The 11,155-nt window shown below is 40.8% G+C and overlaps 1 protein-coding gene across 3 annotated transcripts in view; it reads right to left on the bottom strand.

Moving 5' to 3' along the window:
- Window positions 1-6,891: 6,891 nt before the first annotated feature.
- The window catches only part of LOC311106918 (sodium/potassium-transporting ATPase subunit beta-1-interacting protein 2), a gene marked incomplete at both ends in the record, with an annotated part of 156,770 nt that continues 152,506 nt past the window's right edge, over window positions 6,892-11,155 (bottom strand). For all 3 annotated transcript variants that reach the window (XM_084149308.1, XM_084149309.1, XM_084149310.1), the window contains one exon: window positions 6,892-6,977. In XM_084149308.1, coding sequence (XP_084005434.1) covers window positions 6,892-6,977 — 86 coding nt within the window. The remainder of the gene's footprint in view (window positions 6,978-11,155) is intronic.

The raw sequence follows: 11,155 nt of genomic DNA, 5'->3' as shown, positions 1-11,155 counted from the left end.
TCATTTCACAACGGACTATATGTATTCCATTTATGTATTTACCAATTAAATAATAATCAGCAATGCATTTGTGGTCCAGTGTCACACTAACAACATCAACAGTCAACAGTAGAGGGTAGTATAGTCTATCGCACAACAGGGGAAATTGCATTTAGGATATGTAACTGCGACAGAGGAAATTTGGTTTTCAAATCAATATAGAAAACGTTAAAAAATAATAAGACAAGCATATGTGCAGACTGTGCAGTTCTCTTCAGAAGGGTTTCTGGGCTAAATTGCCTTCATATTAGGCCACCAGGGCTAATGGATACATGCAGAATCAACCCTGTGGTCAAATTTGTAGATTTTTCCAATGCTAAGTGGACCCTTGGGGTGCTTTGTATATATGCATAATTAACATACAGTACAGAGAGGGAGGAATTCATCTAAGACAAACAACTTTCACACATAAAGCTAATATTGTATTTAAGAAGCCAACTGTAAACATGTGGATATGTTAGGTTGGTAGGAAAAATACCATATTGATATCAAAACAAGGTTAATCAAGATAACCTCTTGATAAGTAGTATCATGAATATGTGAACATTAAACAGTGTATTTTGTATTCAACTGTTTATAAGCGTGTTGTTAATGTTGCAAATTAATTTTTTATAGCATATTTTACTTTTAAAATATAGCAGAGATGCTGACTTAGACTCTGAAATCATCCACAGTGGTGAAAGCAATGCCTCTTAAACTGGCATTGAGAGTGGCAGCTGATACATAAGAAAAAGTAGTACAGTGATATGGCTCATCATCAGTCATTACTCGGTCTGAGGCTTCCCAACCTCTTTATATCATATACACTTCTCAACTACATATGGTTCCTGTGGCAGGAGGCCCAGACAGAATGTTTGAATGAGGTAAAGAGGAGACAGACACTAATGGCTAGGAATGCCTGTGTCATCAGAAAAAGAGCTCTAAGATGTCCCTGATGTTCTCAGTACTATTTAGCATAGGAGCCCATATGCTTTTATTCCTATTCATCATTTTCTAACACTGGTAGGCCTCCCAGGACTCTCTTATAAAACAATCTGTCACATGATGGCACCTCTTTGGTCAGCTTGGAGCCAGTCTGCAGTTTTACGCTGATGGAGGTTTTAAAACAGAATACTATGCATTTTCTTCTGAACAGATGGCTGTGAATATTGGTGAGTCTTTGACATTTCATTTTGTGAGCGAGAGAGTGAACGTTTAGTGAACTTCCAGCCAGCTCTGTGTGCGTTGGGACCACACATTACCTCTGTGGTTTCCAAGTACAGACCCCTTTCCATAATAGGTGTATATTTACACACACACACACACACACACACACACACACACACACACACACACACACACACACACACACACACACACATAAAGATCAGATAAAAAAGCAACAGTGTCAAGGATTGATTTCTCCCACGAGCACAGCTCAGCTCCTGTATCATATAAAAATATTATTCTGTTTCCAATTGCCTCATTGGTTAAAGATCCAATTTCCAGTGAGGAGCTGGCAGAATATTTCCTGTTCTCCCAGAGGGCAAGCTTTGTTTGCTATAGAAAAATGTATAGGTCTCAGGCTCTCAGGTAACAATGAGCTTCACGCCTTGCTATCTTTCATAAAGGGATATTTCATAGAAAACTCAGGCAGGTGAAAGGTAAACCTGCAGAAATATGTATAGGAGAGGAAAATCTTTATATCCACAGGTAGCCGCATGTGCTTGCTTCAAAGGTTTTAATCAATAGCCTGCTGCCAAAGCATTGTACTTGGTACAGGGCAAGTACATGGGTCTTTTGAAACATTGTATACTAGAGTGGAGCATTTAGCAAAATAGAGGAACAAATTATAGATGGCAGCATCAGGTTAGCTTCACACCATCCCGTTATGTCTGCGGTGTTGAGGACGGATGGGCTGAGGCTGGCAACAGTTTGCCTCACATACTGTAGAAAATTGTAATGAATGATACCTTCAGGCTGTTGCTAGGCACTCCAAACCATTATTGTATCACCACATCTCGCTGTTCAGATGAGAGATTAGAAAGTAGGATGTCAATGATTACATCAGGCATTGCAGGAAGTGAGAGTACTCGGAAATCAAATGAGAAAATTCATTAGCTTTTTCCACAGTTAGATTTTATTATATTTACAGTCATTTTGAAAGTAACATAAATAGAAAATTGCTATTGAGAAGTAATAGTGAGCACTGAACCCAAGCAAAACAACCAATGGTGTATTCAGGAAAGCCTCTATGATGAGCAATTGAGTGCCTGCAACAGTATTATATACAGCTCCCTTTGAATGTAGGAACTTAGAATACAGTACAGCCAGATACAATCAAATTATTTTATTTTTAATTCAGATCTATACAACATCTTGTCAAAAACGTATCCTGGTAGAGATTTTCTGTTATATTTACAACTTTGAATAATCTCTGTAAATGAAGGGGTGATGGACGATTGCAGCAGTAAGTAACTATGTTGGTAACCACCAGTGTCACTACAGTAAATCCACTATCCACTCACATTAGATCAACTCACTGATAAAACACAACTTACTCTTATCTGGGACTTATAATGCATGGAAGCATACTAGAGACCATATTGCTTTTACCCAGTTGAATATCAATATCATACTGTCCCAGACACAAATGTTATGAAGAAGAGGATAATGCTTAGCTTTGGAATCTTTGTGTCTTCAGATTTTCTATTGGCTGTTACCATTTGGTAATGTTCAGACACAAGTATTAAGTGTATGTTGCAAGCTAAACTTGCCTGAGTTTAGAACAGCATTTTAGGCATTTATGCATTTCGAGGTGACATTTACATAATTTACATCATAGATCACAAAGAAGGGTGAATAAAAAGCTTCCATTTCAATATTCAGTCACTTGGAAGGCTTGTTAACATTACCTCATTCATTTACAAAAGAGCCAACAGATTCACACCATTGAAATAGAAAACATAGATAGGCCCCATGATATAGAGTTAAGGTCTACAGAGCAGAAGGATATATGCATGGTGGGAGATATACAAACTGTTTTGCTCACTGGGAGAACAGTTACAGTATGATGATGCTAAGACGATGATGAGAGAACTGAGGCAGTCCTGGTTGTTTCAGGGGGTTCCCACGCTGTCCTCTAGACAAAAGCACAATGTTTCAGCCACAGCACAAACTCTACCACATACCTCCTTCTAGTCCTCACACCACACCACTATCAGCAATATATTGTTCCCAAGGTTTCCCTTGACACTTTATACAGCTAGGAGTAAAAGAAAGGCCCACTTATCCACAACATAACGAGAGCTTGGGACTATTAGGTTCTATCTGTAAAAAGATTATTCTGAGATAATTGGCTTTAAAGTTCCGAACCCTCATTGGTTTGAATAGTGTCAGCTATTTTTATATTGTATTCTTTGGAACTTAACAACATGAATTGGGGTATTTATATAGGTAGAGAACATTGAACAGAACAAGGCTATGTCAATAACTCAATTGTGATAAAAATGCAGATAGAACCTTATTGTCCCAAGCTCTCTATAATATATTATTAGTCAACTATAAAAGAGTAAACACTGTCACATGTTAAAAAATGTCTAGAATTGAAAGAAGTTACATTTTGTCTCCACGCCGTCTTAAAAAATCACAAAATTCACATAACCTTACAGAGAAAAGACATCTGCAGAAAGGCCAACTGTCACCTCTACCTAGTCTGGGATAAGGTCCAGTGCTTTCAGAGATTAAATATGCAACAGATTTTGACACCTCATGCAAACAAATATTGTGTTATCCCCGAATTAACTTTTTAACTGATGTACCCGAGACGAGCTCCAAAAATATGTATCTCAGGATAGCATCCAATATCTTGTCTAACTCATCTCTAACTATTGTTCTTGGCACTTTCAAGACAAATACATCCATCGTAAGAAACAACAACTGATTGCTTTTTCAATCCCATCAAAGTTTTGTCCCATTCAATTGCCCAACTCAGATCGAATTCCAACGGCCAAAGTGTATGTATTGTAAACACATGGTTTCACATGTACATTTATTCTAATCAACTCCTTATAAGGGGGCTATAAAACTACTTCTGATGACTAAAGCCATATTGATCAGTTATGAACATTCCTTAAGCAAATAATATTTCTAATCAAGTTAGTCGGAACACAGGCACCACTTAGCTAGTGCTCTCAGAACTTGGCACAAGTCCAACAGTTTCCCTTTGTCCGGAATCTTGATCCATTTGAACGCTGTCCAGAGGGATCCATTCAATTTGTTCCCTCAATATAACAGTCATTCAGCTGTCATAAAGAAAGCAAGAACCAGAATGGAGGAGAGATATGCATCCTGTAAGGTCAACAGAGCCACAGGAGGGCGCTCTTGCACATGCCTGGCCCCTAGTCCAGACCCAGACTGTGACTCCACCACTGAGCAGAGAGACAAAGAAAATCCAGTGTGTTTTTCTGAGTCTTTGAGGTTAAAGTGTCGAATCTCACATTCTCCACACAGTTTGTAAGACACTGTATTATTTTAAGACATTTACGAAATGAGACAATAAGTTAGAACGGTAGCTCTCTATTTGATTGGTTCATAAGGCAGCTGTCCTTGTTACTTTGACCTGTGAAGAGAAAGAGCAAAATGAGTCAGTGCCAATAAAGCACATTGCCACAGACAAATACAAATACAAGTTCATATTGTATGTTCATGCTAAAACAAACACATCACGAAAAAAAAAAGCATGAATCATTACACCTAACACTATTCTCTAAAGAACTTGGTAATTCACAGTTGTCACATCCAATAAGAACTATTGTTAATGGGCCCCAGCCGTGAAGATGATGTGTAGCACCTCTACCACACCATTATCTTGGTGTCCATGATTTATAATCTATATTGTCTTCCCTATTGGGTGTCATAAAACCACAGAATGGCTCTTGCACATGCCTGGCCCCTAGTCCAGACCCAGACTGTGACTAAAGTAAGCATTTCACTGTAATGTCTGCACCTGTTGTATTCGGCGCATGTGACCAATAAAATTTGATTTGATTTGATTTGATTTAATGGCATTTTTGTTTGTTTCAGTCTCCTGTGTTACAAATAAGTCCATATGTCCATAAGTTTGCCATATGTGTTAAATGCTGACCTACCGACAGTTACACACTTTCCCTGAGCAATACAGGAAATTATGATTAGAAAATTATGGTTCTTGTCTGATGTGATGACGGCAAAGTGATATGCCCTGGAATTAGCCACCTATCTGCCCAGTTATTATAGAGAAGTATAGGCAGAACTTTCATGACACAATTGAGAAGTTATGTTGGCAAAGGATTGACGCATAACCTTGAGTGCAAGTCTAAACCCTACTCCCTTAAATGACAGAGGACTCCCACCTGAACTCAGCTGACCTTGTACAACCAGCAGCTAATAACCGATGACACAATACTGATTATAACAATAGACCAGATACAACACATCTTATTCCATTCACATTCCATTCACATTAGACAATGGATATGTCCACACACCCTATGTGCACTTCATTGTCACCTCCCCTCCCTGTTTTTCCATACATTGCTGTCTGAGAGTGACAGACAGCAGGTTAGGATTTAGGAGACACTCCATTGTAGTCAACCTGAATAACCTAATACAGGCGTCGGGCTGGGCAAGAGGCTGTTACCCCCTCCCTTCCTCCCTACCTCTTCCCACCACCTCTCTCTCCCCACCAGCAGACATGTCAACACCCTGCTCCAAATCTTGGCACAGCTTCACAGTGTTTTCCCCCCCTACGATCAGTGTTACTTAGCTGGGCCAGTCAGCTGAGGCCTGTGCTCCACAGAGAGAGGCAGGCAGGGGATACCCAGGCTGTTCTGTTCCTGCCACTGTGGGGCTCATCTGGCACAAAAGTACATGAGCACAGCTTGGACCCGATATCCCAAAAATTCGCCTCATGTGACCCCAAGAGAAATGTGATAAAAAAGTTGACTTTGGGGGGAGTAGTAGGTCCGCTATGAGCAGCTGATGCTATGGCTGCTATGAATGTTTTATGTTCACATATATGAGTAGTGTAATACCTATATAACTAATCAGTGCATTATATAGTGTGTTGCATTATGAACAGCATCATCCTCACTTGTTTTTGGTCACTGTCATTGTGAAAATGATATTCCCATTGTTCCACAGGAAGCTGCTGAGGGGAAAACGGCTCATAATAATGTCCGGAACAGAGTAAATGGAATGGCATCAAACACCTGGAAACCATGTGTTTGATGTATTTGTTACCATTCCACTAATTCCGCTCCAGTCATTACCACGTGCCCGTTCTCCCCAATTAAAGTGCCACCAACCTCCTGTGCATTGTACATCTACATTACAGTTCAACATACCTATGAGACCAGCTTTCGAGGATACCTCTTTATACAGTAGGAGTGGATTACGGTCTATTTCCAGTGTATGATATGTTGACCAGCCTGCACTGTACACAGGATTATAAAACAAAATCTCTGATCCATTCAGTGTCAAGTAGGGAAATCCTTTTAAGTCTCTCAAAGACTGAACATCCTGTGTTCCTCTCCTCATTTCCTCTCAAGCAAATCTCAACCTTTCAGGAGTCCAGATACAAACAGCCCCTACCTCAGTGTTGACCCAAGCTATTTCCTAAGCTGTATTGACACTAGCATTATTTATCTATGAGACTCCTCTCTGCCTTACATTCTAATGTCCTCAGGCTAGTCCTATTCGCCCAATTTATAGACTGAAGTGTGACAACATAGTGAAATGTCACCCAGACAAGACAAGGCTAAGCCACAGTCAGGAGAAAACCTTTCAGAAGTACTGTAATGGGAGGTGTGAAGAGATGTAGCTACAGTGCACTTACATGTACATGGGTTGTAGTTGCAAATGGGATGTCTTCTGAGGCCCTTGATAACCGTAGGAGTCGAACCCTCCTATAAAATCAACTGGAGACAAATAGAAGAAGAAAAAGAGGACATCTGGTTACTGTGAGATCAAACAAAGGTGTGTGTGTGTGTGTGTCTGTGTGTGTGTGTGGTTCTGTGTCTCTAAATAAGCGTGTGCGTGCTTGTGTCTTTGTGATAATCCCAGGCAGTGGATGATCAGTGTCCGGACCGTCAAAGGGCTGGGTAGGGGCGATATCCGCGGTGGAGCAATGCTCGGGGAGCATGGCCTGTTGGATTAGCAGATCACACAGAATAACAAACTAGACAGGATTAGGGCCCAGCCCTCCACAGAGACCGGCCAGCAGGTCTAGGTATCTGGGCCTAAACCAAAAAGACGGAGGTGCAAAAGCACGATAACGATCTGATGTCTTTATGCATCTGAGTCTCTTAAGACAAACGAAACACTGAGATAAGCCGAATAAATTTGCTGATGCGCTCCCCCTCCCCTCTCTAGCGCCATTAATGGGAGGAGATGGAAGGTTGGGCATTATCATCATTCTAATGGTACATTTTAAGGGACGTTCACCAAAAGCTCTAAATCTTTGTTGGCCTTCATTGTAGGCATTAACCTCTGTACTGTGATCAGGCTTATCAGAGGACCTGCAGAGGTAAGACAGAACGTGCCCAATTTAAGATCTGGAGATAGACTGGCCACATCTCAATCAGGAAGTTTCAATAAAAGGCTAAGAATACAATAAAGGTTTGCACTACATCCTCTGGAGAAAAAAACTTTTATGTTTATTTAATCCCAGTAAATGTAGCTTTAGTACTTAAGTATTGTATTGTATCAGTATTGTTCTGCAGAGTAAATGCTCATATGTAACACACAGGAAAATGTCACTGTCTGTAACCTCTTTTTGGAGCTGGTGTAACCTGTGTGTGCTTGGGCTGCCGTGGGTCTCCTTGTTTGGTACCCTCTGAGCCGGCTTGGGGTGTGATTGTATGTCCCCATAGTATGTTATACCGAGTGATCGACTGAAAGGGAACGTACAGTTATGAATATAACTACTGTTCCCTGAAGGAGGGAATGAGGTATAACATACTATGGGGAGTAAACGGCCAATCATATTCACTTGAAGAAAACTGAAATCACGCCCAATGGGCCAATGGATGCCGAGCCCGCCCTTAGAAGCCCCGCCTTCCTGGATATAATACCGGGGCTCGCTTTCCTCAATTCAGTACCGCTTTTCAGCGAGCCCAAATCCCCTGACGGCGCGGGGCCAAAATATGTTATACCTCGTTCCCTCCTTCAGGGAACAGTAGTTATATTCATAACTGTACGTTCCCTTTCAGTCGATCACTCGGTATAACATACTATGGGGACATACAATCACACCCCAAGCCGGCTCAGAGGGTACCAAACAAGGAGACCCACGGCAGCCCAAGCACACACAGGTTACACCAGCTCCAAAAAGAGGTTACAGACAGTGACAGACTTACCACTAGGCAGAAGAGGCAATCACCTCAGGCTTCAAATCATCAAGAGGCCTCATGAGCTGGGCATAATATATATACAGTGGGGGAAAAAAGTATTTAGTCAGCCACCAATTGTGCAAGTTCTCCCACTTAAAAAGATGAGAGAGGCCTGTAATTTTCATCATAGGTACACGTCAACTATGACAGACAAAATGAGAAAATAAATCCAGAAAATCACATTGTAGGATTTATAATGAATTTATTTGAAAATTATGGTGGAAAATAAGTATTTGGTCAATAACAAAAGTTTCTCAATACTTTGATATATACCCTTTGTTGGCAATGACACAGGTCAAATGTTTTCTGTAAGTCTTCACAAGGTTTTCACACACTGTTGCTGGTATTTTGGCTCATTCCTCCATGCAGATCTCCTCTAGAGCAGTGATGTTTTGGGGCTGTCGCTGGGCAACACAGACTTTCAACTCCCTCCAAAGATTTTCTATGGGGTTGAGATCTGGAGACTGGCTAGGCCACTCCAGGACCTTGAAATGCTTCTTACGAAGCCACTCCTTCGTTGCCCGGGCGGTGTGTTTGGGATCATTGTCATGCTGAAAGACCCAGCCACGTTTCATCTTCAATGCCCTTGCTGATGGAAGGAGGTTTTCACTCACAATCTCACGATACATGGCCCCATTCATTCTTTCCTTTTCACGGATCAGTCGTCCTGGTCCCTTTGCAGAAAAACAGCCCCAAAGCATGATGTTTCCACCCCCATGCTTCACAGTAGGTATGGTGTTCTTTGGATGCAACTCAGCATTCTTTGTCCTCCAAACACGACGAGTTGAGTTTTTACCAAAAAGTTATATTTTGGTTTCATCTGACCATATGACATTCTCCCAATCCTCTTCTGGATCATCCAAATGCACTCTAGCAAACTTCAGACGGGCCTGGACATGTACTGGCTTAAGCAGGGGGACACGTCTAGCACTGCAGGATTTGAGTCCCTGGCGGCGTAGTGTGTTACTGATGGTAGGCTTTGTTACTTTGGTCCCATCTCTCTGCAGGTCATTCACTAGGTCCCCCCGTGTGGTTCTGGGATTTTTGCTCACCGTTCTTGTGATCATTTTGACCCCACGGGGTGAGATCTTGCGTGGAGCCCCAGATCGAGGGAGATTATCAGTGGTCTTGTATGTCTTCCATTTCCTAATAATTGCTCCCACAGTTGATTTCTTCAAACCAAGCTGCTTACCTATTGCAGATTCAGTCTTCCCAGCCTGGTGCAGGTCTACAATTTTGTTTCTGGTGTCCTTTGACAGCTCTTTGGTCTTGGCCATAGTGGAGTTTGGAGTGTGACTGTTTGAGGTGTTGACAGGTGTCTTTTATACTGATAACAAGTTCAAACAGGTGCCATTAATACAGGTAATGAGTGGAGGACAGAGGAGCCTCTTAAAGAAGAAGTTACAGGTCTGTGAGAGCCAGAAATCTTGCTTGTTTGTAGGTGACCAAATACTTATTTTCCACCATAATTTGCAAATAAATTCATTAAAAATCCTACAATGTGATTTTCTGGATTTTTTTTCATCTCAATTTGTCTGTCATAGTTGACGTGTACCTATGATGAAAATTACAGGCCTCTCTCATCTTTTTAAGTGGGAGAACTTGCACAATTGGTGGCTGACTAAATACTTTTTTCCCCCACTGTATATTTTTACTTGTAATCTTTTACAAAAATATATAATTTCTCCACTTGAGATCCCCCATGCTCCATTTCGAGACCCCCCAACCCCCGCCAATAATTTATTTCCATACATATACATATGTTTCATATCAATATTAATATTATCCAAGTTTTTCTCATAATGGTAGAAACATGTGTCATTAATCACCCATGGACTTGTTCATAATAATGGACTATTCCACCCTGACAGAGTTCCTGTGCATTGTTTCACGCGATATGATTGCAAACATGACTTTCATTGAAATTAAGCTGCAGCAATGAGGCGCTTTCAGAGCATGGCAGAGAAAAGAAAAAGAAAGAAGATGTAATTTTTACAGAAATATTGCCTAAGTTTTCTTTAGTAAAAAAGACAGGTGCTGCTGATAATACTGCCATCGTCATCGAGGCAGAGGACATGTACAGTGCCTTCAGAAAGTATTCATGCCCCTTGACTTATTCAACATTTTGTTCTGTCACAGCCTGAATTAAAAATGGATTAAATAGATTTTTTCTCTCTCACCATCTTCACACAATATCCCATAATGACAAAGTGAAAACATGTATTTAGACATTGTTGCAAATATATTGAAAATAAATACAGAGATATCTAATTTACATAAGTATTCACACCCCTGAGACAATACATGTTAGAATCACCTTTGGCAGCGATTACAGCTGTGAGTCTTTCTGGGTAAGTCTCTAAGAGCTTTGCACACCTGGATTGTGCAATATAAAAATTCGTCAAGCTCTGTCAAGTTGGTTGTTGATCATTGCTAGACAGCCATTTTCAAGACTTGCCATAGATTTTCAAGGTGATTTAAGTCAAAACTGTAACTAGGCCACTCAGGAACATTCAATGTCATCTTGGTAAGCAACTCCAGTGTATATTTGGTCTTGTGTTTACAGTATTGTCCTGCTGAAAGGTGAATTTGTCTCCCAGTGTCTGTTGGAAAGCAGACTGAACCAGGTTTTCCGCTAGGATTTTGCCTGTGCTTAGCTGTATTCCATGTATTTGTATCATAAAAAACTCCCTAGTCCTTGCTGA

This window comes from Coregonus lavaretus, assembly GCF_964263955.1.
Source record: "Coregonus lavaretus genome assembly, chromosome: 31".
Taxonomy (NCBI): Eukaryota; Metazoa; Chordata; class Actinopteri; order Salmoniformes; family Salmonidae; genus Coregonus; species Coregonus lavaretus.
The sequence above is the reverse complement of the archived record's forward strand: the minus strand, read 5'-3'. Positions and strand labels throughout refer to the sequence as shown.